The sequence below is a fragment of the Amblyomma americanum genome, chromosome 7 (assembly GCF_052857255.1).
Source record: "Amblyomma americanum isolate KBUSLIRL-KWMA chromosome 7, ASM5285725v1, whole genome shotgun sequence".
Lineage (NCBI taxonomy): Eukaryota > Metazoa > Arthropoda > Arachnida > Ixodida > Ixodidae > Amblyomma > Amblyomma americanum.
The window spans coordinates 56,422,922-56,448,930 of record NC_135503.1 but is presented as its reverse complement, the minus strand read 5'-3'; the positions used below and the strand labels follow the sequence as shown (position 1 = coordinate 56,448,930).

The 26,009-nt window shown below is 46.9% G+C and overlaps 3 protein-coding genes across 3 annotated transcripts in view; 2 read left to right on the top strand and 1 right to left on the bottom strand.

Moving 5' to 3' along the window:
- Positions 1-26,009, bottom strand: part of LOC144097702 (putative glutamate receptor) — a 58,654-nt gene that overhangs the window by 12,664 nt on the left and 19,981 nt on the right. Inside the window, exon 3 of the mRNA XM_077630347.1 lies at positions 774-874. Within this exon, the coding sequence (XP_077486473.1) occupies positions 774-874 (101 nt within the window). The remainder of the gene's footprint in view (positions 1-773; positions 875-26,009) is intronic.
- Positions 10,906-19,446, top strand: LOC144097127 (uncharacterized). Its single transcript, XM_077629910.1, has 3 exons — positions 10,906-11,020; positions 11,417-11,586; positions 19,056-19,446. Exons 1-3 carry the CDS (start codon positions 10,954-10,956, stop codon positions 19,386-19,388), a joined length of 570 nt encoding a protein of 189 aa, XP_077486036.1. The 5' UTR covers positions 10,906-10,953; the 3' UTR covers positions 19,389-19,446.
- On the top strand, positions 23,599-24,217 carry LOC144097126 (cytochrome c oxidase subunit 7C, mitochondrial-like). The gene is made up of 3 exons (XM_077629909.1): positions 23,599-23,823; positions 23,905-24,036; positions 24,137-24,217. The coding sequence occupies exons 1-2, from the start codon at positions 23,716-23,718 to the stop codon at positions 24,028-24,030; spliced, it is 234 nt and encodes a 77-aa protein (XP_077486035.1). The 5' UTR covers positions 23,599-23,715; the 3' UTR covers positions 24,031-24,036; positions 24,137-24,217.

The following is a 26,009-nucleotide window of genomic DNA, read 5'->3' as shown; positions in this document are numbered from 1 at the left end:
ATGGTCGTCCAAATGCTAAACACAAGTTAAAAATCAATTTGTGAAATAACATTTTTTGCTATAAGGCTAGAATAAAAAGATAAACTGTTGAGTTCTCTCACTTCTTGCTTTTGTGTGCAACGTGCGGACATAAATATGAACAGCTACTCAAGAAAACTATCTAGCTAAATAAAGTAATTGGGGCTTTGCTGTAAATGACTTCAGGTAATACGGATGCCTGGATAGGTGCCTATAGCGAGTAAAAGCGGAGGTGTGCGTGAGCAGCGACCAAGCCGTGCACATCAAACACAGGGCAATTTCTCGTTTTTTTTTACCAAGTCGCGCCAGTGCCCACATCTCTTTCTATGAGCACTCGGGCCATATAGCACTGAGAGGTTAAGCCAGTGCTAGTGAACGCAGGTTCCCAGAGCTAGCAGAAGAGGGAGAGTTCTCTGCTGCTCTTCTAGTAAGCTGCCACGGCGAACATTCGAGGGCGCACAAACAGGTGTGCACCTGTCTCTCGCGCAAGGACTCTCGTTAGCCTTTCGCCACTGAGCGCAGTAGTTGGGTCACTGATAGAATGCTTTGTGAAAACTCACTATTGCTTAATATCTCAGAGATTTTTTGTTTTACAAATGAACTCATTTCTTATTATTATGTTCCACCACAGCTCACTTGCATGCCTTGGTGTAGGCTCAATTTATGCTTGAGTTGGAGTGAATCATGTGGGGCTAGTGCGTTCATTCAATCGAGGCATACTTTCGAGATTTCACTTGCGCATGCGTTTTCCTTACTTGGTTCTGAGAGACACCGCGATCGCCTTCAGTATCTCGCCGCAGACACCTCGGACGTCGACATTGAAGCCAGGCGTGTCGATCAAGTGGTATGGGGCATACTGCACGACAAGAACAGCACTAGAATGAGTTTATTTCCCGGCCTGTTGCAAAACGCGCGTCTGCCATTCATTCGGCAAAGCCGCAAAAATTGAAAGGCGACAAGCAGAAGAGAATTTGGTGTTAAATGCACGTATTGAATAATCGTCTCAAAACAATCTGGTAAGAACATAGGGGTTTGGAAAAAAGCAGCAATTTAATTAGGAAACATTTGTAGCCAGAATGTCGAATAGATGGGCCGGTAGATGGCAACCAAGACATTGAGGAGAAAGCAGTTCGAAAAAACGAATACGAAGCAGTCTTAGACCGTTATAGGAATTTCGTCACGAAGTGGACATACTTAGGACGCCTTTCTAGTGTTGTTACGACTTTCCTCGGCCATGATGACGTGGCAGTGATTCGTAAGTAGTTGAAAAAAGAGAGTGAGGACAAGTAGATCATAAACGAAATTTCAGCATCAGTGTCTAGCTATTTATGCTACGATAGCTCGGCGAGCGAAAAATGGCACAACCGATGTCTCGTCTTGTCTGGAGTAGATATCACTAGCAACGATATTACACACGAGGTGGGAGGGGATAAACGAAGAATTCGTTTTTTTATTCTGACAATCTGAACCTATGGCGTTATTTTAGCGCTGTCAGCAAGGATCGCTTTTGAGGAGCTTAAGCGTGGGAACATGTTTTTTTTTAATCTCTTTTCGGCATTTTCTACCAAGATGTATTCCAAGAGGAGCATAAATACGTATCCACACGAGTACTCTTGCGCAGGCATTTTGAATTATTTGTTTTCTTTTTCAAGAACACACAGCAACCCTCGCTGACATGTATACCTGCACGCGACTTGTCCAGACACGTCACAGACCAACGTGATGAGGTACCTGCTCTCTTTCTCTCTCTTGACCAGTGGGGATGGCAGCCCTTCATGCATGGAACGGATGATCTTTAAACCTACCGGATTATTTAAGAAATTTTCCGTCCCCTAAAACCACGTTGTCAAAAATGCTGAATTAAAGTTCATAAAATTGTGCTGCAAATTAAATGTTCGATGTCAAAAGGTCCAAGAAGAATTTTCCTGTTTTGGCAACTGGGAAAGAAGTGAACCGATACCGATAAGAGGAATCTGGAAAGTTCACCGTATATGATGGCAAGCAACTCGAGTACTTGAAATGAAACGTTCACAGCAAGCTGCTGCCGTTGTGATTTCTAGGGAAATCACTTACAAATATTTAAATTGACTAATTTATATCGCCCTCTACTGATCCGGAGTTCCCGGGTTCAAACCCGACCGCGGCGGCTGCGTTTTTATGGAGAAAAAACGCTAAGGCGCCCGTGTGCTGTGCTATGTCAGTGCACGTTAAAGATCCTCTGGCGGTCGCAATTATTCCGGAGACCTCCACTACGGCACCTCTTTCTTCCTTTCTTCTTTCACTCCCTCCTTTATCCCTTCTCTTACGGCGCGGTTCAGGTGTCCGCCGATATATGAGACAGATACTGCGCCATTTCTTTTCCCCAAAAATCAATTATTATTATTATTATTATTATTATTATTATTATTATTATTATTATTATTATTATTATTATTATTATTATTATTATTATTATTATTATTATTATATCGCCCTGATTCATAAGCAAAGGTATTAATCTAAACAAGTACCAGAATTGCCAACAAAGAAAAAGGTATAAACCGACAGGTATAACCACAACGACGTATCAGCCGGACCGGTTCATAATTTTATGACTTGCAAACAGCGGAGTGGGGTTATGATTTTTTTGGGAGTACTCTAGTTCCTACTTACCTAGAAAACAAAGTGATAAACCGATGTGGCACCGGCAGTAAACAGAGTACAAAATCAAGCAAAGATCGAAGAAAAATCAAAGCTTCGCGGCAATAATATTTACCGGGGCCAGTTGGCTCATACTGAATGAAAAGGGTAAACTGCGCGAAAAGAACAAACGAAAGAAACACACACAAAACTTAAAAACGCAGACTGTCAACTTTGTCAACTGTTAACTTTGTGAAACTTGACAGTCTGCGTTAGTAAATTTAGTGCATGTTCCCTTCTCTTGTCTTTACCTTTTCACGCAGTTAACCCTTTTCCTTCACGGCAATATTGTAATTTATATGTCAGGTACTTCTCATTTTCAAAAACGACTAGTAATTAAAACAACTGTACGCTGCGAACATGTCTTTCATTTAAAATGTTGCATAATTTCTAGCAAAATAACCGAAGCGCGTTTATTATACCCTTATTTTGCTTTGGTTCTGGCCGAAACATGCGTTCGAGTTGCTTCTTTGTGTACTAAGCCTTCTGCTGCTGCCGGCGAGGCTTTCACGTGTGCAGCTTTCGCATGAACTTCTAGCAACGGCGTCAGGTGCTTTTTTCCCAAGGATTGGTAGTTTGTCGGTTGCGGCTTCCACCTGCTTGGAAAAAGCTGCCGCGAATGTTTTGAGGAAGCGTTATGTGCATTTAAGTATACAATACACGTGCAAGTCTACACAATCTCCGCAAGCCGAGGAGCGGTAAGGTATAACACAAGAAAACACTATACAAAATAACTGAACTTTTCAAAGCACTGCCAATTTGCTGCCACAGCATTTTACGCACCCTGAAAGACCCTGTGCACCACATGTGACTCTTAACTGCCGGGAAAGTGGTTTCCAGTCCTCTTTTCGAAATCCGCAAAAAAAAAATAGACTTCTGCAAGGACGCGCTTCTCGTAAACAAGGAGATGGCCTCCTCACAAGAGCGGTTAGCGCTGGAAAACACGGCCCCGGAACAGTGAAAAAGAAAGCGCTTACGTGCGTCGAATATAGAGCTTGCAAATGGCATTCGCGATTTTTCATGATCTGAATGAAAGCCTGTTTTTAAGAAGAATGGTTTGGTTTGGTTTATATGTGTTTAACGACCCAAAGCGACTCAGGCTATGAGAGACGCCGTAGTGAAGGGCTCCGGTAATTTCGACCACCTGGGGTTCTTTAACGTTCACTGACATCGCACAGTACACGGGCCTCTAGAATTTCGCCTTTATCGAAATTCGACCGCCGCGGCCAGGATCGAACCCGCGTCTTTCGGGCTGCAGCCGAGCGCCATAACCACTCAGCCACCGCGGTGGCTTTAAGAAGAATGCTTTCTGCGCCTAAGTTATTGTAGAGATTACTTATTGAAAACACAAGCCACAAGCAAATAAGTTTTAAGGTCCCACGATATATCAGAACCAGTTAGCACCATGAACATAAAATGACACTGTAAAACATTAGAGACATTTTGCATGTACTTAATTTTGCAAGTTTTGTTCGCAGTTTTTTTTTTTTTGGCTTCCTACACCTGTCGTTGGAGAATTGGTATAGTGCTTCAAGTACAATGGTTTTTAGCAGCCGGGCAAAGCGGCCGAAGTCGCACTCATAAGCCGTTTGAGAAAACATACGCTATACACAGTGTGCTGTGGCATTAGGCATTGGCTGAATTTTTGAAATTCGCTAACAAACAAAACTTAAGAAATAAAAGAGTAACAAAGCGTGCAACGCAAGCCTTCGATTCACAGGCCGTGAGTTTGAGTCTCTTAACGACCTTACCAGCCACATGGATCAAAGCTCATTGACCGCTCATTCAACACTGTAAAATTTCACTCATGTACCACCTGCATTTTTGCAAACTTGTTGTTTTTTATTATCCACACACCAAGGAGCGATTGAGGAAGAAATAATAGTTTAAGTCTCATGCTGTACCTACTGAGCTAGCCGGATGGGGCAATGGAGGCGAGCTCACAAAGCGAGCTTAAGTTGTAAAATTTGCAAAATAAAAACGCGACCTACAGTTTTAGGGGATCTTTCGATCTCTTTCTTTAACCTTTCAGTGAACGCCAACACCGAGAGATTTCAATGGGAAAGAACTCGTAAACATTTCGCTCTACCTTGGAGTGAAAAATCTGCAGCTGTCAGCCTTTTACCTTATCGATGTAATTCAGGAGCCCTCTTATATCAAGTACTATGACTCCAGCGGGTACTTCAGTCTTCTTGAGTAACATGACTAGAAGAGGCGAATTCTGGATATATCCTGCACTTTCCGCGGCTCGTGGCTATTAAATCCCAGATCAACCTTCATAACATTCTCGCCTCCCACGCTCTACCATACATCTTGGGCATGCCAGGACAATCCAGAGAAAAAATTTGGAGGACGCTTAAGCTTCGTCTTTAAGAGCAGGACGCGACAGCGTGCTGCAGCATTGCCAAGGAATCCACGGTGCACCATCGTCCTTCTGTGCGACCCCTTGCCCGGATAATTTAAGGAAAGGAAACATATCTTGGTGGACACCCGAACCGCGCTGTAAGGCATGGAGAATGAAAATAAAATTTTTAAGGAAAGGAAAGGACTCCTGTCTCAGATATCTCAGTGAACACCCGAACCGATCCGCAAGGGAAGGAAATTGAAATGAAAATTGGTTTTAAAGAAAGGAAATGACGCCTGTCTCACAATTCTCGCTGGACGGCCGCGCCGCGCCATAAGGGAAGGCAAATCCCTTCCCTTACGGCGTGGTTCAGGAGTCCACCGAGATGCGCCATTTTTCGCTCAGGGCCAAAGACGCCGACGACACCGGCTTTTCTGCGACACGAGCTCCTTAACGCGGTCGCGTAAAAATTAATAGTGCCGCACCCTACACACGAGCAGTGGGAGGAGGACCTGACCAGCGACAACCTGGACCAGCAACCCCGGATAATCTAGCCAGACCGCAAGTCAGCTGCCGCCAGCGGAGCCCTGGACTAGGGGCCGCGACCAACCGGCTCCTGCGAATTGATCACCTAATAAAAGTTTTCTCTCCGTCTCTCTCGCCTCCCAGCAGGTAAACATGAAATGTTTTGGCTATGGTATGCTATAACAGCGCTGCATTTCAATGCAAAATCCTCTATACTAGCAGGAAGAGATTATAGGAGTTCCGTGCTTGAAAGGGTTTTTGGGGGACGAAAACGTGGTTGGCCAAATTACCAATGCGTTGACTTTTGAAGGAGACACACAAAAGCGCTCACTGGTATTTCGCAGTTATTGAACGCATTCAAAATAATTATCGAACGCCTAATGCGTGCCTTCGCGAGGGTAAATTGAAAGGACGCACAAAAATTAGTCGCCGGGAGGGGCAAGGAGCCGACCTTACAGAAACAAAAAATTCGTTAGAGGCACTTAGAAATCTCTTAACTGCGGGAAGGCGAAAGCCGTTTGCGACTCATTGCACCGATTTGAATTTGAGCGCTGACGTCACGCTGGGTATGCGCAGTTGTTGCTTGGCGGCGGATCACACCACCGGCCACGTAAGTGGGCAGTTTTCTCACAGTCCAGTTGGCAGGTTGTGATCACGTGACAAGGTCACGTGACCAAGGAAGTAACGGACGGTCACGGTCACGTGACCTAGGATGTAATGTACGGACACCGCGAAGTCACGTGACTGGACGGGCGGTCACCGTGAGTATGATACATTAAAGGCTTTCGCCTTATTATTGAAGATAATCTAGCCAGCCAATACGGATGCGTGATGCTGAAAGATCTATGGTGAAAAACGAAACGATCACACTCCCTCACTTCAAGATCACAAGCACGAACGTACCATCTCGAAAAGGAGAAGAAAGGAGGCTAGGGAGAGAAAATCGCTATGAGGCCAGGCAAACTATAAAAAAAGAAAGAAAGAAAGAAGGAAAGAAAGAAAGAATGGAAGAAAGAAAGAAAGAAAGAAAGAAAGAAAGAAAGAAAGAAAGAAAGAAAGAAAGAAAGAAAGAAAGAAAGAAAGAAAGAAAGAGCAGTTAAATACAAGTCCCCGATAACACAGAAGGGGTTGTTTAAAAAAACTTAAACGAATAACTTCTGCCCGCAGCTTTTATCTGGATGTTTTTAGCAGCTGTTGCTGTTCCACTTTAGTGCCCTTCGTTAGAAGACTCGCAAACACAATAAAACTTCTGTATGCAGCAGAATAATTCAGCTATGCAGGTAACCTATTTGCAGTGGCGAAGGAATGGGGTTAAAGTTCAAGCAGTTGGACGAAATATAAAGACGCTACAGAGCTAGACTTGATGAATCCGCAGTGCGCTTCTCGAGTTACCATGAAAATTAGTCCACGTAAATTTAAATGAAAGTTCTGTCGGTAATAATAATAATAATAATAATAATAATAATAATAATAATAATAATAATAATAATAATAATAATAATAATAATAACAATAATAATAATAATAATAATAATAATAATAATAATAATAATAATAATAATAATAATAATAATAATAATAATAATAATAATAATGATGATGATTGGTTTTGGGGGAAAGGAAATGGCGCAGTATCTGTCTCATATATCGTTGGACACCTGAACCGCGCCGTTAGGGAAGAGATAAGGGAGGGAGTGAAAGAAGAAAGAAAAAGGGAGGTGCCGTAGTGGAGGGCTCCGGAATAATTCGACCACCTGGGGATCTTTAACGTGCACTGACATCGCACAGCACACGGGCGCCTTAGCGTTTTTCCTCCATAAAAAGGCAGCCGCCGCGAATAAAAATCTGGGCCAGGCTGCGTACGGCACCGCTAGAGCGAGAAAGAACCTTCGAACTCTGTAGAACCAGCGCATATCTAACAGAGCCAATGAACTGCCGCCTTGGTGTAAAAATATTTAGAAAATGTTCGACATCACGCCAGTTCGTTCTGAAAGATGTATATTACGACGTTAACTATACTCGCGCACCTTGAAAACACAGTACCGTACTCACAGAAAAGCTTGTCACTCTCAAAAGACTCGATTCCTCCATCCTCAGGCTGTCTTCCCTGAAACGCAGATTTCCAATGCGACCCGTATAGCCACTGTCACACTTCTCTCAACAGTGGGGCTTTATATTCGCAGGCCACGACCTCAAACCCCTAACGACAAAACGAAATGTTTCAATCTTTCATCCGCTTTTTTATTGACAATTCTTTGTCTTCGTTGTGAGGTTGGAATACTTGGTATTGCGTTGATATACAATATACGTTCCCTTCTCTAGTGGTGTCGATAGCAAGCTCTAAACAAAGGGTCCAAAACTCGGCACGTCTAGTGCCACTGGTTGATGCGGCAGTTGCGATCTCCCGCCTTAATGACAATGTGACCGATCTAATGGCTGCATTATCATGAATGCTGAACGTTTAGCGGCCTCTAGTGGTTCACGAAGGACCGGTCAGCCACCGTGGCAGATACGAACTCTGGGCGGTCACATGGCAACAACCGGCGCCAAAAAGTTCCCAGCGTGGCGCGAACTGCATCAAGTATTCCTGCGCTCATGACTGGTGGGGGCGAAAATAACCAAGGCGGCAAGATGTCTAGCGCCGATTTTGTCAGGCCGAATGCATATTGACGACATCACTGACGCTCTTTTCCGATGATTTATGCAGCGCGGACATCGCTGAAGTATTCCAATTTGGGTATCATTTTAATGTCATAAGAATACAGGCTGAACTTGGCGCTACTAGCTGCTCGTGCTGCGTGCACAAGGCTTAGGGCATGACACGACTCTTGAAGAGAAGAATTAAGAATTGGTTTTGGGGGAAAGGAAATGGCGCAGTATCTGTCTCATATATCGTTGGACACCTGAACAGCGCCGTAAGAGAAGGGATAAAGGAGGGAGTGAAAGAAAGGAAGAAGAGGTGCCGTAGTGGAGGGCTCCGGAATAATTTCGACCACCTGGGGATCTTTAACGTGCACTGACATCGCACAGCACACGGGCGCCTTAGCGTTTTTCCTCCATAAAAACGCAGCCGCCGCGGTCGGGTTCGAACCCGGGAGCTCCGGATCAGTAGTCGAGCGCCCTAACCACTGAGCCACCGCGGCGGGGCCGACTCTTGAAGGAAAAATGATTATTTGAGGAAATAAATTTTCTCTTACTGTTTTGAATTGTTAGGCATACCATGTTACTATCGTCGCCTGGTATAAATCTGCGAAAATTTGTTTTGTAATTTTTTAATCATAATATCTTCCTTTGAAAAGTGCTAAATTGCCTCTCACGCCAATAGTGATAACTCATAAAAGAATATAGTGCACATGATTATGATTTGGAATTTATGCAGGTCTGACTATTAGCTGTGCAGTGAACTAGGACATAGAGCATGCGATGAGTTTGCCTGGAATTATCACAAATTAACTGAAAACATGCGCTGATATTGGCATTCCAAAACCAAGGATGTTTAGATGGCAGACCACAGCATGAAAAGTTCTTATTTAATCTTAACAATCATAATTCATTGCATGCCTTCGTAAGTAATAAATGCGTGGGCTAAGTTCCAAGAGGAAATCTTTTATGATTACAATGTTCTTTATGTTGGCGTAAAACAGAAATGAAGGAAATTGCATTTTGACAAAAATAATGACGGTTGCAAATTCAGCTTAATCAAGTTTCTGTATACACAAGACAGCAATGTCCCAGACTGCTGAAAGGCTCCATACCTGTAGAAAAATTCTCCTTGAACGTTTCCGTTGTCTTTTTTTTTTTGCGCGTGTAGCAGCTCGCTTTTTTCTTTTTTTTCTTTTTGCTTTATTTAGCATGGCCCAAGTAACGACTTAGCCTGTACCTTTCGAACGAGACTGGCTAGAATCATAATTTCTTGGGAAAAACATACTCAGCAATCTTGGCCAAAAGCAGTTTTGAACGGGAAACCATTTATGAACTCAGTTTTTTCATATGATATAAGATTTCACTATAGCAATCAACATATCTACAGATAACGCGACGGCAGTCTTGAATGTTTTGTTCTATTAACGTTTTTGCTGTCGTCAAAAGCGTTCCCCATTGATTTTCTATGGGAGTCCTAACTGTTCGATGCGACCGATGGAAACACTTTAAAAGAAAGATTTTCCTACAAATCAGAATAATGGATCATTATTTTCAATATTACCGTAAAAGCGTCACACAATTTTCCAATTTTAAAAATTTTTGCACGAAATTGCTGGACTTCAATACACCTAAAAATGAAACACGTGATTTTTCGAGGAAATTGGTATTTCAAGAGTGTTGCCAAATGCCTTAACCGAGAGGGCCACGGGACAAATGCGTTGCCGAGTAACCATTGCTTGTGTGACGGTGAACGCTACACAGCCGTGCGGGTTTCACGCGACGACCGGAATGGTCACAATTTTACCCCCCACCGCGTTGGGCGTACTCGTGTTTCCGAAATTCTGGAAAGTGAAGAAGCTAATATAAATGTCACAAACGTTTACATTTTTTGACACTGTGACGGCCTTTATCTTGCAGCATTTTCTCGATCTCTGATCTCAGTAACAGTTGGCCGAAATGTGAGGGAAGTCCTTTAGAAATGTAAAATGAAGCATACTACGTGAATGACGAATAAACTTTGTAACCCACACGCTTCATTTGTCGGAAACAGCTCTCCGAAAGTACAGTGTTAGGAACGGTCGTGCAGGAAAAATACCGTCTCCAACTGACAAGTGTCTGATCCAGCTCCATCTCATTAGATGTGCCAAGATGTGGCGCAACATACACGGCATATGTACACATCACATCGAGCTCTGATCACCAGTTGCGAAATTCTGCTTCGAAAAGTGACCAGTTTTAGCAACCGCTTTCCGGGTGCTTCCGGGTGCTTCCGGGTGCTTACGGGTGCTTCCGGGTGCTTACGCCATCTGGAAGCAGCAAACAAAATTGTTGTCGCCTTATGATGCCATTGTCTTCTGAAAAAGCTTTTTTGCTTTGTTTATCTATTTTTTTCTGTAAAACCGTCATATCCGTGTATTTTTGTTAATGCATCTGCTTGATTGATCTTATTCGCAGGTAGTTGTGTGGTCGAACTTTGCAATCTCGAAGTTTTAAGCTTGATCACAGCTTACATTATTCACCAAGAGCGGCGCGCTAATCCGTAAACACAGTTTTTTTTTTTAATACATGGACCCTATGGGAAGTTTCGCAGCAGCTATCAAACAGCTCCGTGTCTAGAGGGACCGTGCGGTGAAAGAAATGACGACGAAGAGGTGCACTCCCATCGCAGCCGAAGACAAAGAAGAAAAGGTAGCAGACATTTCGAACGCCGCTTTATATTCCTTCAAGGCAACAACAACAACGCCATGGTCCGTGTGTGGGAAGTGAAGGAAAGCTTTGATGTCGACGCTACCGACACAAGCTCGGAATCAGGTGAGGGTTGACCCGCCGCGGTGGCTCAGTGGTTAGGGCGCTCGACTACTGAGCCGGAGTTCCCGGGTTCGAACCCGACCGCGGCGGCTGCGTTTTTATGGAGGAAAAACGCTAAGGCGCCCGTGTGCTGTGCGATGTCAGTGCACGTTAAAGATCCCCAGGTGGTCGAAATTATTCCGGAGCCCTCCACTACGGCACCTATTTCTTCCTTTCTTCTTTCACTACCTCCCTTATCCCTTCCCATACGGCGCGGTTCAGGTGTCCAACGATATATGAGACAGATACTGCGCCATTTCCTTTCCCTCAAAAAACCAATTATTATTATTATTATTAGGTGAGGCAGTGCAGGAGCATGCGTTGTCCTGCAAGCGCTTACCGAGACCATGCATATTACAGAGCAGGCAACGGACCAGTCCACGGAGACACGGGACGTATCTGAGGATTCCGATGGGATCGGAGATTGCCTGGAGCAGAGGTCGCATCTTCCAGAGGACAAAACTCTCGTACCCGTCACACAAGATGGCGTCATCGGGAAGACAACGTGGAAAAAAACGCGTTTTTTCTGGGTGAGTTGGTGTCTTGATCGTAAACGATATGGAGTAGTCTACGACTTTTTTCTCATGCAGCGTCAACCGGTAGGTCAAAGTACACAGCTTAGAAAGGTTGTGTAGAAAATCTTACCTAGCGCAGTATGTATAACCCCTACGGCGCGGTGGCACAGTGGTTATGAAGTTTGGCTGCTGACCGGAAAGACGCGAAAGACGCGTGTGATTGAATTTCGATGGAGGAGTCTGTCTGTCTGTTGCTGCCAGGAAGAAAAAGGAAAGTGCACAGGCCTGCTCACTGGCTCAAGCCGAGCCACAATCGCTACCACGTGCAGATAGATGGAGAGTTGAAAGAGGGGATAGAAATACAGGATAGTAAAGACGCGAGTCTGTCTGTCTGTTACTGCCAGGAAGAAAGAAAGGAAAGTGCACAGGCCTGCTCACTGGCTCAAGCCGAGCCACAATCGCTACCACGTGCAGATAGAAGGAGAGTTGAAAGATGGGATAGAAAGACAGGATAGTAAAGACGCGAGTCTGTCTGTCTGTTACTGCCAGGAAGAAAGAAAGGAAAGTGCACAGGCCTGCTCACTGGCTCAAGCCGAGCCACAATCGCTACCACGTGCAGATAGAAGGAGAGTTGAAAGATGGGATAGAAAGACAGGATAGTAAAGACGCGAGTCTGTCTGTCTGTTACTGCCAGGAAGAAAGAAAGGAAAGTGCACAGGCCTGCTCACTGGCTCAAGCCGAGCCACAATCGCTACCACGTGCAGATAGAAGGAGAGTTGAAAGATGGGATAGAAAAACAGGATAGTAAAGACGCGAGTCTGTCTGTCTGTTACTGCCAGGAAGAAAGAAAGGAAAGTGCACAGGCCTGCTCACTGGCTCAAGCCGAGCCACAATCGCTACCACGTGCAGATAGATGGAGAGTTGAAAGAGGGGATAGAAAAACAGGATAGTAAAGACGCGAGTCTGTCTGTCTGTTACTGCCAGGAAGAAAGAAAGGAAAGTGCACAGGCCTGCTCACTGGCTCAAGCCGAGCCACAATCGCTACCACGTGCAGATAGAAGGAGAGTTGAAAGATGGGATAGAAAAACAGGATAGTAAAGACGCGAGTCTGTCTGTCTGTTACTGCCAGGAAGAAAGAAAGGAAAGTGCACAGGCCTGCTCACTGGCTCAAGCCGAGCCACAATCGCTACCACGTGCAGATAGAAGGAGAGTTGAAAGATGGGATAGAAAAACAGGATAGTAAAGACGCGAGTCTGTCTGTCTGTTACTGCCAGGAAGAAAGAAAGGAAAGTGCACAGGCCTGCTCACTGGCTCAAGCCGAGCCACAATCGCTACCACGTGCAGATAGAAGGAGAGTTGAAAGATGGGATAGAAAAACAGGATAGTAAAGACGCGAGTCTGTCTGTCTGTTACTGCCAGGAAGAAAGAAAGGAAAGTGCACAGGCCTGCTCACTGGCTCAAGCCGAGCCACAATCGCTACCACGTGCAGATAGAAGGAGAGTTGAAAGATGGGATAGAAAAACAGGATAGTAAAGACGCGAGTCTGTCTGTCTGTTACTGCCAGGAAGAAAGAAAGGAAAGTGCACAGGCCTGCTCACTGGCTCAAGCCGAGCCACAATCGCTACCACGTGCAGATAGAAGGAGAGTTGAAAGATGGGATAGAAAGACAGGATATTAAAGACGCGAGTCTGTCTGTCTGTTACTGCCAGGAAGAAAGGAAAGTGCACAGGCCTGCTCACTGGCTCAAGCCGAGCCACAATCGCTACCACGTGCAGATAGATGGAGAGTTGAAAGAGGGGATAGAAAGACAGGATAGTAAAGACGCGAGTCTGTCTGTCTGTTACTGCCAGGAAGAAAGAAAGGAAAGTGCACAGGCCTGCTCACTGGCTCAAGCCGAGCCACAATCGCTACCACGTGCAGATAGAAGGAGAGTTGAAAGATGGGATAGAAAGACAGGATAGTAAAGACGCGAGTCTGTCTGTCTGTTACTGCCAGGAAGAAAGGAAAGTGCACAGGCCTGCTCACTGGCTCAAGCCGAGCCACAATCGCTACCACGTGCAGATAGAAGGAGAGTTGAAAGATGGGATAGAAAGACAGGATAGTAAAGACGCGAGTCTGTCTGTCTGTTACTGCCAGGAAGAAAGAAAGGAAAGTGCACAGGCCTGCTCACTGGCTCAAGCCGAGCCACAATCGCTACCACGTGCAGATAGAAGGAGAGTTGAAAGATGGGATAGAAAGACAGGATAGTAAAGACGCGAGTCTGTCTGTCTGTTACTGCCAGGAAGAAAGAAAGGAAAGTGCACAGGCCTGCTCACTGGCTCAAGCCGAGCCACAATCGCTACCACGTGCAGATAGAAGGAGAGTTGAAAGATGGGATAGAAAAACAGGATAGTAAAGACGCGAGTCTGTCTGTCTGTTACTGCCAGGAAGAAAGAAAGGAAAGTGCACAGGCCTGCTCACTGGCTCAAGCCGAGCCACAATCGCTACCACGTGCAGATAGAAGGAGAGTTGAAAGATGGGATAGAAAGACAGGATAGTAAAGACGCGCTAAAGACAAGGTCGATCCCGGAGGTAGTGCAATACCGGACCAACCGGACCCGTGGAGTATCTGTTACGGGTCCAAGTTGGACTTATTTTTGGAAATGTGGCGGAGAGTTTGAAGGATGCTTCGATGGAGGAGAAATTCTAGAGCCCCGTGTACTGTGCGAACCCGTCGTGGTGGCTCAGTGGTTAGGGCGCTCGGCTACTGATCCGGAATACCCGGGTTCGAACCCGGCCACGGTGGCTGCGTTGCCAAACGCTAAGGCGCCCGTGTCCTGTGCGATATCAGTGCAGGTTAATCCCCAGGTGGTCGAAATAATTCCGCAGCCCTCCAATACTCCACTCCTTGCATCTTTCAATCCCTCCTTGATCTCTGAATTTACGGCGCGGCTCAGGTGTCCGGCGATATGCGAGACAGATACTGCACCATTTTCTTTCCCAAAAACCAATTATTATTATTATTAAAATTGAAACTAGTTTTTGAGGAAAGCAAATGACGCAGTATCTGTCTCACATCTCGGCCGACACCTGAACCACGCAGCAAGGGAAGGGATAAAGGAGGGACCGAGAGAAGAAAGGAAGGAGGTGCCGTAGTGGAGGGCTCCGGAATAATTGTGACCACCTGGAAAGCTTTAACGTGCACCGACATCGCACAGCATGCGGGTACCTTTGAGTTTGGCCTCAATCGAAACGCGGCCACCGCGTTCCCCCGATAATACATTCTCACAGGGCAGTCGAGGTGGCTACACGTGAGAGTTACGGAATCTTTCCTTTTCCGAAAATCAATATTCAGTGCCCGCTAAAGATGTCCAGGTGGTCTAGATTATTCTGAAGACCTCTGCAACGGCACTTGTTTCTTTCTTCCTTTCTTCATTCACTCCATCCTTTATTCCTTCTATTGAGGTGCGATTCGGGTGTATACAGAGATATGTGAGACAGTTACTGTGTCATTTCCATTCCTCAAAAACTAATTTGCAATATTCAAGCGGTTAATCACCCATCGCGGTGCACTCCCACCTTTATTCACGCGCGCAACCTGTAAACATTTCTTATTGATGGAGGCGAAACGCTACGGCGCCCGTGTGCTGTCCGATGTCCGTGCACGTTAAAGATCCCCAAGTGGTCGAAATTTCCGGAGCCCTTCACTGCGGCACCTATTTCTTCCTTTCTTCTTCCGCTCTCTCCTTTATTCCTTCTCTTACGGCGCGGTTCAGGTGTCCGCCGATATGCGATACAGATACTGCACCATTTTCTTTTCCAAAAACCAATTTTCATTTTCATTTAAATACTTTATATATATAACCTCTCCACCTGTCCTCTTTTCTTGTCCCCGCACCTCTGATTCCATTTGTCCATTCTGCCTGCTATACTTCATTTCCGCTGCCCCACCTCAGGTGCTTCTGTGCCGATAGATGATGCCGGGGCTAGCAAAAATCTTATCCTTCCTTTTTTATTATTATTTTAATAAACCACTACTACTACTACCTTTATCCCATCCCTTACGGCGCGGCTCCCGTTTCCATGGAGATGTGAGAGAGATAATGCGCCATCTCCTTTCCTCACTAAGAACGCCGACGACAACGCCAACCCAATACACTGAATTTTATGTGGTACGAGCTACTTAACGCTCTCGTGTACCCGGGTTCGAACCCAACCGCGGAGGCCGCGTTTAGATGAAGGCGAAACCACAAAGGCGACCATATGCTTTGCGATGTCAATGCACATTCAACATCGTCAGGTGGTCGAAATTATTCCGGAGCCCTTCACTACGGCACCTCTTTCTTTCTTCTGTCAGTCCTTCCTTTATACATTCCCTTACGGCTCGGTTAAAGTGTCCGCCGAGATGTGAGACATACAAATGAAATGAAAATTGGTTTTTGGGGAAGGAAATGGCGCAGTATCTGTCCCACATATCGGCGGATACCTGAACCGCGTCGTAAGGGAAGGCATAAAGGACGGAGTGAAAGTAGGAATGAAGAAAGAGGTACCGTAGTGGTGGGCTCTGGAATAATTTCGACCACCTGCTGACCTTTGACGTGCACTGACTCCGCACAGCACACGGGCGCCTTTGCGCTTCGCCTCCAACGAAACGCGGCCGCCGCGGTCGGGTTCGAACCCGGGAACAGCGGATCAGTAGCCGAGCACCTAACCACTGTGATACAGCGGCGGGTAGACAGATACTGCGCCATTTCCTTTCCCCGAGTGTATAAATTTTAAATTGGTTGCTGGAGACAGACACTGCGCTATTTCATTTCCCCAACAACCAATTTAAAATTTATATATTCACGCATGCACGAGACAAGTGCCTTGACCTCGAAACTGTAGCCTCGCTGTGGTCTTTTCCGTGCAGCAAAACGCAACCCAAGCGCATGCGCCTGGAACAAATATTACGCAGCCGAATCCACATACCTGCAATCTATCCGTAATGCCAAACGCAATTTTTCCAAACTGACCTGCCCAAGATCCTAACAAATAACCCCAGGAAGTTCTGGAAAGTACCAAATCCTCAACAGGCTCCAGTCAACACATTAGCTAACCCACTTGGCGAGATGCCCAGTGGCATGGAATGTGCAAATATTTTTAACACCGCTTTCTCATCCGTCTTCAAACACGAAACTGATATGCCACTTTCTACCGCAACTGCCAACCCGAGTTTGCATATGCATTCAATCATGTTTTTCTGTGCACGGCATTATATGTATTATTGAAAATATCAAGATGTCATCCTCTGCGGGTGCTGATAAAATCACCCCCGAGTTCCTCAAAAATACTCGCCATGCTTCCGCAGCGTATCTATCCAAACTTTTTGCACAATCACTTTCCACAGGTAGTATACCCAGCGATTGGAAGGTGGGGAAGGTTGTTCCGATCTTCAAATCAGGTAACAAAGAATCACCCCTTAACTACTGCCCCATCTCTTTAACAAGTGTTCCATGTAAAATCATGAAACATGTCATTTATTCCCACATAATGAATTTTCTTGACTATATTTTTTTCATCCTGCTCAACATGGCTTCCGTAAGAACCTATCCTGCGATACAAAATTAGGTATTTTCATCCATGACTTGGATGTGAACCTTGACTGTAACCTTCAAACTGACGCAATATTCCTGGACTTCGCGAAAGCTTTTGACAAAGTACCTCACAAACGCTTGCTACTAAAACTTTCATGGTTAAACCTTCATCCTAACGTAATACAGTAGATAAGCGAATTCCTGGCTAACCGCACCCAGTATATGTTTACGTCAATAATCAAGCCTCTAGTTCTCTTCCCGTAACATCTGGTGTCCCGCAAGGATCAGTCCTTGGCCTGCTATTAGTTTTAATATACATTAATGACCTACCAACGCATGTCTCTTGTAACTTCCGTATTTTTGGCGATGACTGTGTCATCTATCGCAAAATCAAATACGCATCTGATCAGTTCGCCATCCAGAATGACTTAATCAGCATATAGGACTGGTGTAACCAGTGGCTCATGGAACTAAACCCCAATAAATGTAAACTCGTGTCATTTAACCGAAAACGTAATCCTCTCCTCTTCTCGTATAATATCTAGCACGTCACGGTAGAACTAACTCAGACTTATAAATACCTCGGCGTAACATTGTCCAATGATCTAACCTGGAACGCGCATGTGACAAAAGTCATATCATCCGCTAACAGAAGCCTTGCATTCTTAAAACGACATCTACGCCATGCGCTTAAAACGTAAAATTACTTGCCTACAAATCACTTGTCCGTTCTAAATAAGAACACGCCTCTGCTATTTGAAGCCCTAACCAAGATTATCTAATAAATTCTCTAGAATCAGTACAAAGTTGAGCCACAAGATTCATATATTCGTGCTATTCATATAATGTTAGTATATCATCATTAAAGGCAGAGGCCGGCTTAACATCTCTAGCTTGCAATGTAGACGTCGTGTCACTAGTATGTGCTTGTTTCATAAATTTTATTACAGCCCACTTCGTCATCCGCCCTACATGAATTCGGCGGCACGCCTTTCCCTCCGCATTGGTCATCCCCTTCAAGTTGCCCGGCCTCGTACGCGCACTACTACATTTGCATCGTCATTATTTCCACGTTCAGCCACGGACTGGAGCAGCCTTCCACACGGCATCGCCGCAGATCACCTGTCCATCAACATTTGTGAATTGTTTAGCGACTATATTTAACAGCGAATAATTTATATACCTTACGTGTTTTCTTTGTTTATTAAATCTGATTTATACATGTAACCCACCTCTTATGTAACACCCTCATCCCGGGGGCCTTTAAGGTAATAAAGTGAAGTGAAGTGAAGTAGATTCTACTTCGGCGCGATGAAACAAACCCGCCGCAATGGCTCAGTGGGTAGGGCGCTCGGCTACTGATCCGGAGTTCCCGGGTTTGAACCCGACCGCGGCGGCTGCGTTTCGATGGAGGCGAAACGCTAAGGCGCCCATGTGCTGTGCGATGTCAGTGCACGTTAAAGATCCCCAGGAGGTCGAATTTATTCAGGAGACCTTCACTACGGCACCTCTTTCTTCCTTTCTTTTTTCACTCCATCCTTTATCTCTTCCCTTACGGCGCTGTTCAAGGTGTCCGCCGATATGTAAGACAGATACTGCGCCATTTTCTTTCCCCAAAAACCAATTTTCATTTTCATTTCATTTCATTTTTTGACGAAACAAGGCGTCTAGCTTGGCGGGATAAACTGCGCAAATACAGCTGCGCTTGTAGGATGATGCTTCTTTCCCTTTTGCGGATCCTTATCCATAGTTGCGCCAATTGTTCATTATGGCTGCCTTTTATGGCACGCCGAACAGTAAACATTTTCTCACCGAGACCGGCGTTTTCACTCAGTGACAGTAGCACTACTTACGCAGTAAAAAAAGAACGTATGCTCCTAATTTTCACCTTGCTAACCTAACGATCTCTGTGTTTGCGTGCGCATACAGATTGTTCTGGGAGCGGTCCGGTCGCTGTTGGTACGGAAGCTGTTTGGCGGACGCTCGATCAGGCCAACCCTGGTCCACGTTGTGACGTTCCTCGCCTGCTTTGTGGCAGGCACGGCTGGGGCCCTGTTCGGCGTCATTGTGAGCGTCGCCCGCCCCAGCCGAGCCGGTGACATCATTGACAACTGGACGATTGCCAAGCTGGAGCAAGTTATCTTGGCCATCGCTCGCTCTGCCTCAGAGAAAGCTTCGCTGGCTGCCGCCCTGGTGGAACGGAATGCCGCGGACAAAGCAGGAAGGAAAGGCGCTCGCATCCTCGCAATAGAGAGTCGTTGATCAGCGGCTGGTATTGTACCAAGCGCTTTGCCGTTCTTCTCTAAGAGGGAAGCTTGAACATGTAAATAAAGAAAAGGAAATCGAGTGCTCTGACTCGGCCTGAACGTGACTATTTTCTTCTTGCTTTAGTTAAGAGCATAGATTTTAGGAGCCAACTGTGCGGCTTCTGACTGTAATTCGGGTGCTGTTCTTCACGACACACGAGAATATAGCATTTTTAAAGCGAAATATGCAACAGCCTTGTAAAACTGGAGGAAGCTTAAGCTTTGTCTTTGTCGGCACCGCGTATCGGAAATATTTTCATGGTCTGGACACACGCACGTCAAGCCCTACGAGGCAATGAATGAGCACACGAACTTGCCCAAGGACTCACTTGCCGGGCGAGCTGCAGCTCTCCTCCAAACGAACTGATAGCAACAGAAAAGAGTAGGATGCTCACCTATTGTGAAATCGCACAGTACTACAGATTAAGTAGAAAGGAATATCCGCAAGCGGCTAGCAAACAGAAAAAAAGAGGAGACAGCCTGGAGGAAACTCCAGGTCGGGGTATTTCCAAACCAATGGATTTGTAGCAAAATATATCCAGGGCAATTCAATAGTACATGTTAACATTGTGACGGATGTGCGACCATGGTGCACATGGTCTGGAAATCACCATGTTACAAAGACTGCACGCGGACACCAGACTCATCGGAGTCTGAGACTCATTCACAACCCAGACCCAGAAGTCCAAAGAAACATCGTCAATCAAGCTTTGGACGACGCCGAGTCCCAGGGTGTTACTGCCGACGCCTAGCGAGAGGAAAGAAGACAAAGTCCTGCGACCCTACGATGATTTACTCTGAAATACCATCGATCAATCAGGTGCTGCGTAAAATACAGAGAGCACGCACACTCGGTGCATAAAAAATTGTCAGTGGCTTAGCTCGGCTATGCCAGGATATACGTAGCGAGAGGTACGTTTCCCTGGCTGAACTTGTGGCGGTCACTGTATGTTTAGCAATGAGAGAGATTGGGCTCCACCTCGGCGGCTATGCGCCGTCTATTACGCTCGGCAGTCTGGCATCTCCGTTTGGAAAGCCGTTCCTCTCTCTGTTCGGGCGTCTTCGCTGCTCTCTTCGACTTCCGCTCATCCTCTCTTTGTTGAGTAGCCAAGTGCCAGGCGAGAACCTCAGGATCAGAGGAGTCAATCTTCTCTTGTTTATATCGCCGTTTAAAAACGGCTGGACTCGCATTCTCTGCATCCATGTCAAACGATGTGATACAGCCCCCCATTACATCTCCGCCTTTTGTACGCAACGTTGCGCATGCGACGCACGGTTCGGATGATAGAGCGGCGTGTGGCGAGGCGGCGACGAAGCGCGCTGCGCACCAGAGGGGTCTCTCTAGTTACCATGGTATCGGCGCATGCGCACAACTGCTCATCCGCGTGACGTCCCACACGGCTCCGCTGGTGGAGCGTGCGCGCGGCCGCGGCGACGGTGAAGCGCACTCTGCACTTGCTGCTCCTCTCCGGTTGCCATGGTAATGGCGCATGCACACAACTTGCCCCTCCGGACCGCAGCGAAATGCTCGATTGGTTGCGAAGTGTAGCTCTCGCTACAAAAAGTTGTCTAGGCCGGAATCAGCAGGACGTTTGGCATTCGAGACAGGGACGCTTCCACTCCGCCACTATGGCTCGACATTTTAACATAAATATAGGCGCCTCTAGTGAATGCGCAGGTTTCTTAGAAATGTATCTTCCAGATCTGCACTGAGCCGTACATGAGTAATTATGAGCATGTAAATTGAAAAAAATTTGTTTTTGGGGAAAGGAAATGGCGCAATATCTGTCTCCCATATCGGCGGACACCTCACCCGCGCCTCACTTACTGACCACGAATCTACACTTTCTTTCAATAAAGTTTTTACTCACTCACTCACTCAACCGCGCCGTACAAGAAGGGATAAAAGAGAGACTAAGAGAAGAAAGGAAGAACAAGGTGCCGTAGTGGAGGGATCCGGAAAATTTTCGACCACCTGGGGATCTTTAAAGTTACAGATGTCGGAATTAGAGAATGAAAATTTTTTTGAGGAAAGGAAATGGCGCAGAACTTCCTCACATACCTGGGTGGACATCCGAACCACGCGCTAAGGAAGGGGTAAAGGAGGAAGTGAAAGAAGAAAGGAAGAAAGAGGTGCAGTAGTGGAGGTCGGAATTAATTTCGTCCACCTGGGATCTTTAACCTGCACTGACATCGCACAGCACACGGGCGCCTTTTGCGTTTTGCCACCGTAATAATATTAATTGGTTTTTGGGGAAAGGAAATGGCGCAGTATCTGTCTCATATATCGTTGGACACCTGAATCGCGCCGTAAGGGAAGGGGTAAAGGAGGGAGTGGAAGAAGAAAGGAAGAAGAGGTGCTCCGGAAGTGGAGGGCTCCGGAATAATTTCGACCACCTGGGGATCTTTAACGTGCACTGACATCGCACAGGACACGGGCGCCTTAGCGTTTTTCCTCCATAAAAACGCAGCCGCCGCGGTCGGGTTCGAACCCGGGAACTCCGGATCAGTAGTCGAGCGCCCTAACCACTGAGCCACCGCGGCGGGGCGTTTCGCCTCCATCGAAACGCGACCGCTGCGGTCGGTTTCCAACCCGGATACTCTGGCTCAGCAGCCGAGCGTTCTAACCAGTGAGCCACTGGGGCGGGTAGGAATTAAGCGAGTACCATTCATTTCCGGAAAATTTCCTCCGTGCTAAGCTTAGTCACTGGAAAAATTTTCCAGTCTCTATAGCTTAGCTTAAATCCCCTTGATATTATCAAGTGACTTTAGCTTAGCTGCAGTCGGACCGCCATCGTGTGGGAACCACTGAAAACACCCCTTTGCCACGAACGGCGCTAGCCCAGTAGATGGCGCGAATGTAGGTGACCTTTCTGCGTCGTGGTAGTGTTATAGTGCCTAGGCACTATAGTAGTGTCGTTCGTTCCTGAGCAGGTGTGATGGAACCGCAGTCGTCTCCTGGTGCTGTGCAGTGTTCCCCGAGAGGGCCGCCAAATACCGCACCTGTAACCCATCCCCAGGGGCCTCCTAGAGAGACTGAGTGTTTTGTCCAACGGGCAAGGCGTCGCGCCAAACGGGCGAAGGCGTTCCGTGGAGTCCTTGGCAGCGCCGCAACACGCTGTCGCGTCCCTCTCTTATAGACGAAGCTTAAGCGTCCTACAACTTTTTTTCACTGTAGTTCTGTTTAAGAAGTAAGGAAGTTGCTGCCGTTCTTTCTTCTCAACTTTTCATTTTGAATATTTGTTCAGGTGCGTCACGCGCAAACTGCGCAAAGCCACAAGCCCTCCTTTAGTACATCAGGTACGTCCCCTCGTGGGCGGACGTGGTTGTTGTGATGCGCGTCTTCTCTCAGTCTCACCTAGAAAAAATCAAATGAAAATTGCTTCTTTGAGGAAAAGAAATGGAGCAGTAATTGCCTCACATATGTCGGTGCACACCGGAAAAGCGCCGTAAGGGAAGGGAGGAAGGTTCAGGTGTCCGCCGATATGTGAGATATGCTGCGCCATTTCCTTTCCCCAAAAAACAATTTTCACTTTTCCTTTTCGTATGCTCTGCAGAATTCAAGATGAGCAATACTGGCCACCACTACCCGTAGCGCATTGCGCCGAAACCTCCAGAGATTGTAAAAACGCGAGACTCCGCCGACAATGTCGCCAAGACATCGCAAGCGCCGTTCTACCACCGATCGAGGCCATATTTTGCGATGAATCTGCGCTGCCATTTCCCGGCGTCTGCATGTCTGTTCTCCGTCAGGTAGTTACACGCAGTGACCGAACGCTCCGCGAGTTCTACCTTGAACGATTAACAACTGGACGCCCCACTCCAGTTGTAGCCAACGCAGTGCTGTGCGTGTGTGTTTTAATTCCTCTAAAACGAACTAATACCGCGCACAACCTGGACACATTTCTTATTGTGTAAATAGTTTGTACATATTACTTCTCCCCCTATCCTCTCTTTCTGTCTCCTCACCTCTTTCATTTCATTTCTCCTTTCTGCCTGCTATCGTTTATTTCCGCTGCCCCAGCTCAGGTGCTTCAGTATCGATGGCAGATGCCGGGGCTAGCAAAAGTCTTTTCCTTCCTTTTTAATATTATTTTAATAAAAAAAACCACTACCACCACCATTTTCATTTTTTTCAGGCAGACGCAGTCAAACGTTCTGGAAAGTCAAGAAGAGCCACCGCAATCCAATCCATTGCCAAATCCGTAGAAAACGAGCTTGACAATCTCTCACGAGAGGAGACAAATCGACGTTCGTGTAAGCAGCCAGCGAGAGTCACAAGCATGTCCCGTGTTGCCCGGATCGTACATTTCTCGCGAAACTTCGCCACTTCGTCCTTGCGAAGGGCGGGCGCTCACGATGACCACGACACGTCCGGCATCCCCGGCTCGGTAATGAGAACGCGCGGCGCTCCGCAGTACACGCCGTCAGCTCTGACCTTTTGCTGACGCTCTCTTCCGCTGCCCTTGCAGAACCTGCCCTTCAAGATCAACAACAAGATTGGGCTGACCATCAAGTTCGCCATCTTCTTCAGCAGCGGTTTCGCCATCCCATTCTTCGCTCTTCGGCACCACCTGCTGAAGGAAGCGAAGCGCTGAATATCGGTGAGTTCCGCGGCCATATGTCTTTGACGCTGATCAGCGTCTCTGCACTTCTCTCTTCTAACATGCTGCCTGACTTTTTTCACTTTGAACTGTTTTATAGCATCTCAGTTCGCAAGAGCAGCAAAGAGGTGTTCGACATCGGCCATGGCTACACGTTGGAGAAAAAACGGACAAAATAAACACGGGGTCTTCTAGCGTGCATTTACATCTCCTCTCTGTCCTGTGTGGTCGTGATGCCAATCGCGGGCACTGCCCACAGAGGTCGTCCAGGTAGTACGCCTACATGCGCTTTTTCAGTGAAACCTTCACCACGCTAGGCAAAACAGATTTGGCCGTGCGTTGCCGGTTGACCTTCGAGTGAGCCAGAGGTCAAGTGTGGCTATAGGCCTTACCATGTGGTACACCATGGTGTCGCTCCACTTGACCTTTGACCATTAGATTTGCCGGTACAGAGTGGTAGAATAGGCTGCAGCGTTCATTGGGTGACCAACGTCTCGCGATCAACCATTAACTGTCACCTGCCAGGGTGGCGGGGTGGGCGCGCTGCCTATCAAGTGTGCGAACGCGCTCAACGCCATGTCGCGTCTACTTGCCCGATACACCGCAGCTTTCGCTCGCTAACCAGGTTCAGCAGTAGTTAAACCGCAGCTAATCTTTTAACGCACAATCTTTCTGAGTTTTCATCGCATATACGAAATATCAGGTAAGTTGGAACTGATACCCTCGTATACCCTCTTAAGCAGACTTGTCAGCATTGGTGCTTTGCGAAGTCAGTGCATGTTGAAGAGCGCCGGGTGACCTAAAATAGAAGCCCCCCCCCCCCCCCCCCCCCCCGGCAGGTGGCAGTTAATGGTTCATCGCGAGAGGTTGGTCACCCAAAGAACGCTGCGGCCTATTCTACCGCCCTGTACCGGCGAATCGAAAGATCAAAGGTCAGGTGGTGCGAAACCATGGTGGACCACATATGGTAAGGCCTATAGCCACACTTGACCTCTGGGTCACTTGAAGGTCAACAGGCAACGCACCGCGAAATCCGCTTCACCTAGTGTAGTGAAGCTTTCGCTTCAAATCCGAGTGAATGAAGTGCGAAGAATAAGCATTCCTAAGGGAGCAGTGCAAAGAACTTTTACATGACTTTAGGTTTTTGTTTGCGTGCAGATGGCATTTATTTTCTCAACCGCGCATTAAACAAGACTAGGTTCAGCGCGAGGTCCACGCTGGGGAGCCTGCGGAAGCGATCGATGAGTCGGGGCAAAACGAGACAAGTACGCTCTCGAATTTTTGAAGCGAAAAGCTTCACTACGCCAGCTTTCCGAGCCTCAGTGGGGACACAATTTGGACCTTGAATGCAGCTAGAGGTCAAACAAGGAAATGACGCCTCTCACACATATCTCGGTGGACACCCGAACCGCGCCGTGAGGAAGGAAAGTGAAATGAAAGTTGGTTTTAAGGAAAGGAAATTACGCCTGTCTCACATATCTCGGTGAGGCCAAAAAGAGACGGGCAGAGGAGGAGGAGAAGACAGAGGAGGAAAACGTATTTACAGTGAAGGGGAGTTGGGCGAGCTTATGGGTGGAGCCCTCATTCCAGGGCTCCACTGGCTTGAGCTTCCCTGCGGACCTGTTGTATGAGGGCCGTTGGTCCTCCAGGTTATCGCTGGTCAGCAGCGCCTCCAACCGCTCAAAGGACGTGTTTTACGTCTGTAGAGTTTTTGGTTTGGCCCCACATCCCCAAGAATCGTGGAAGACTGTTGGGCGGCCTGGCACCAGGGACAGGTGTCGGAGTATAATGTTGAATGTATGAGATGTAGTCAATGGAGGTTCGGAAATGTGTTTGTATCTGCCGCCGAGAGACGGCCTCTGGGGTGTCTAATTTCCTATGAGGTGGAGGGAAGTGTCTCCTTTGAAGACGCTGAAACTCGAGGCGTTCGTTATACCTCGAAGGTAGAGGGGGTAAAAGCGGGCGCGGTTTGT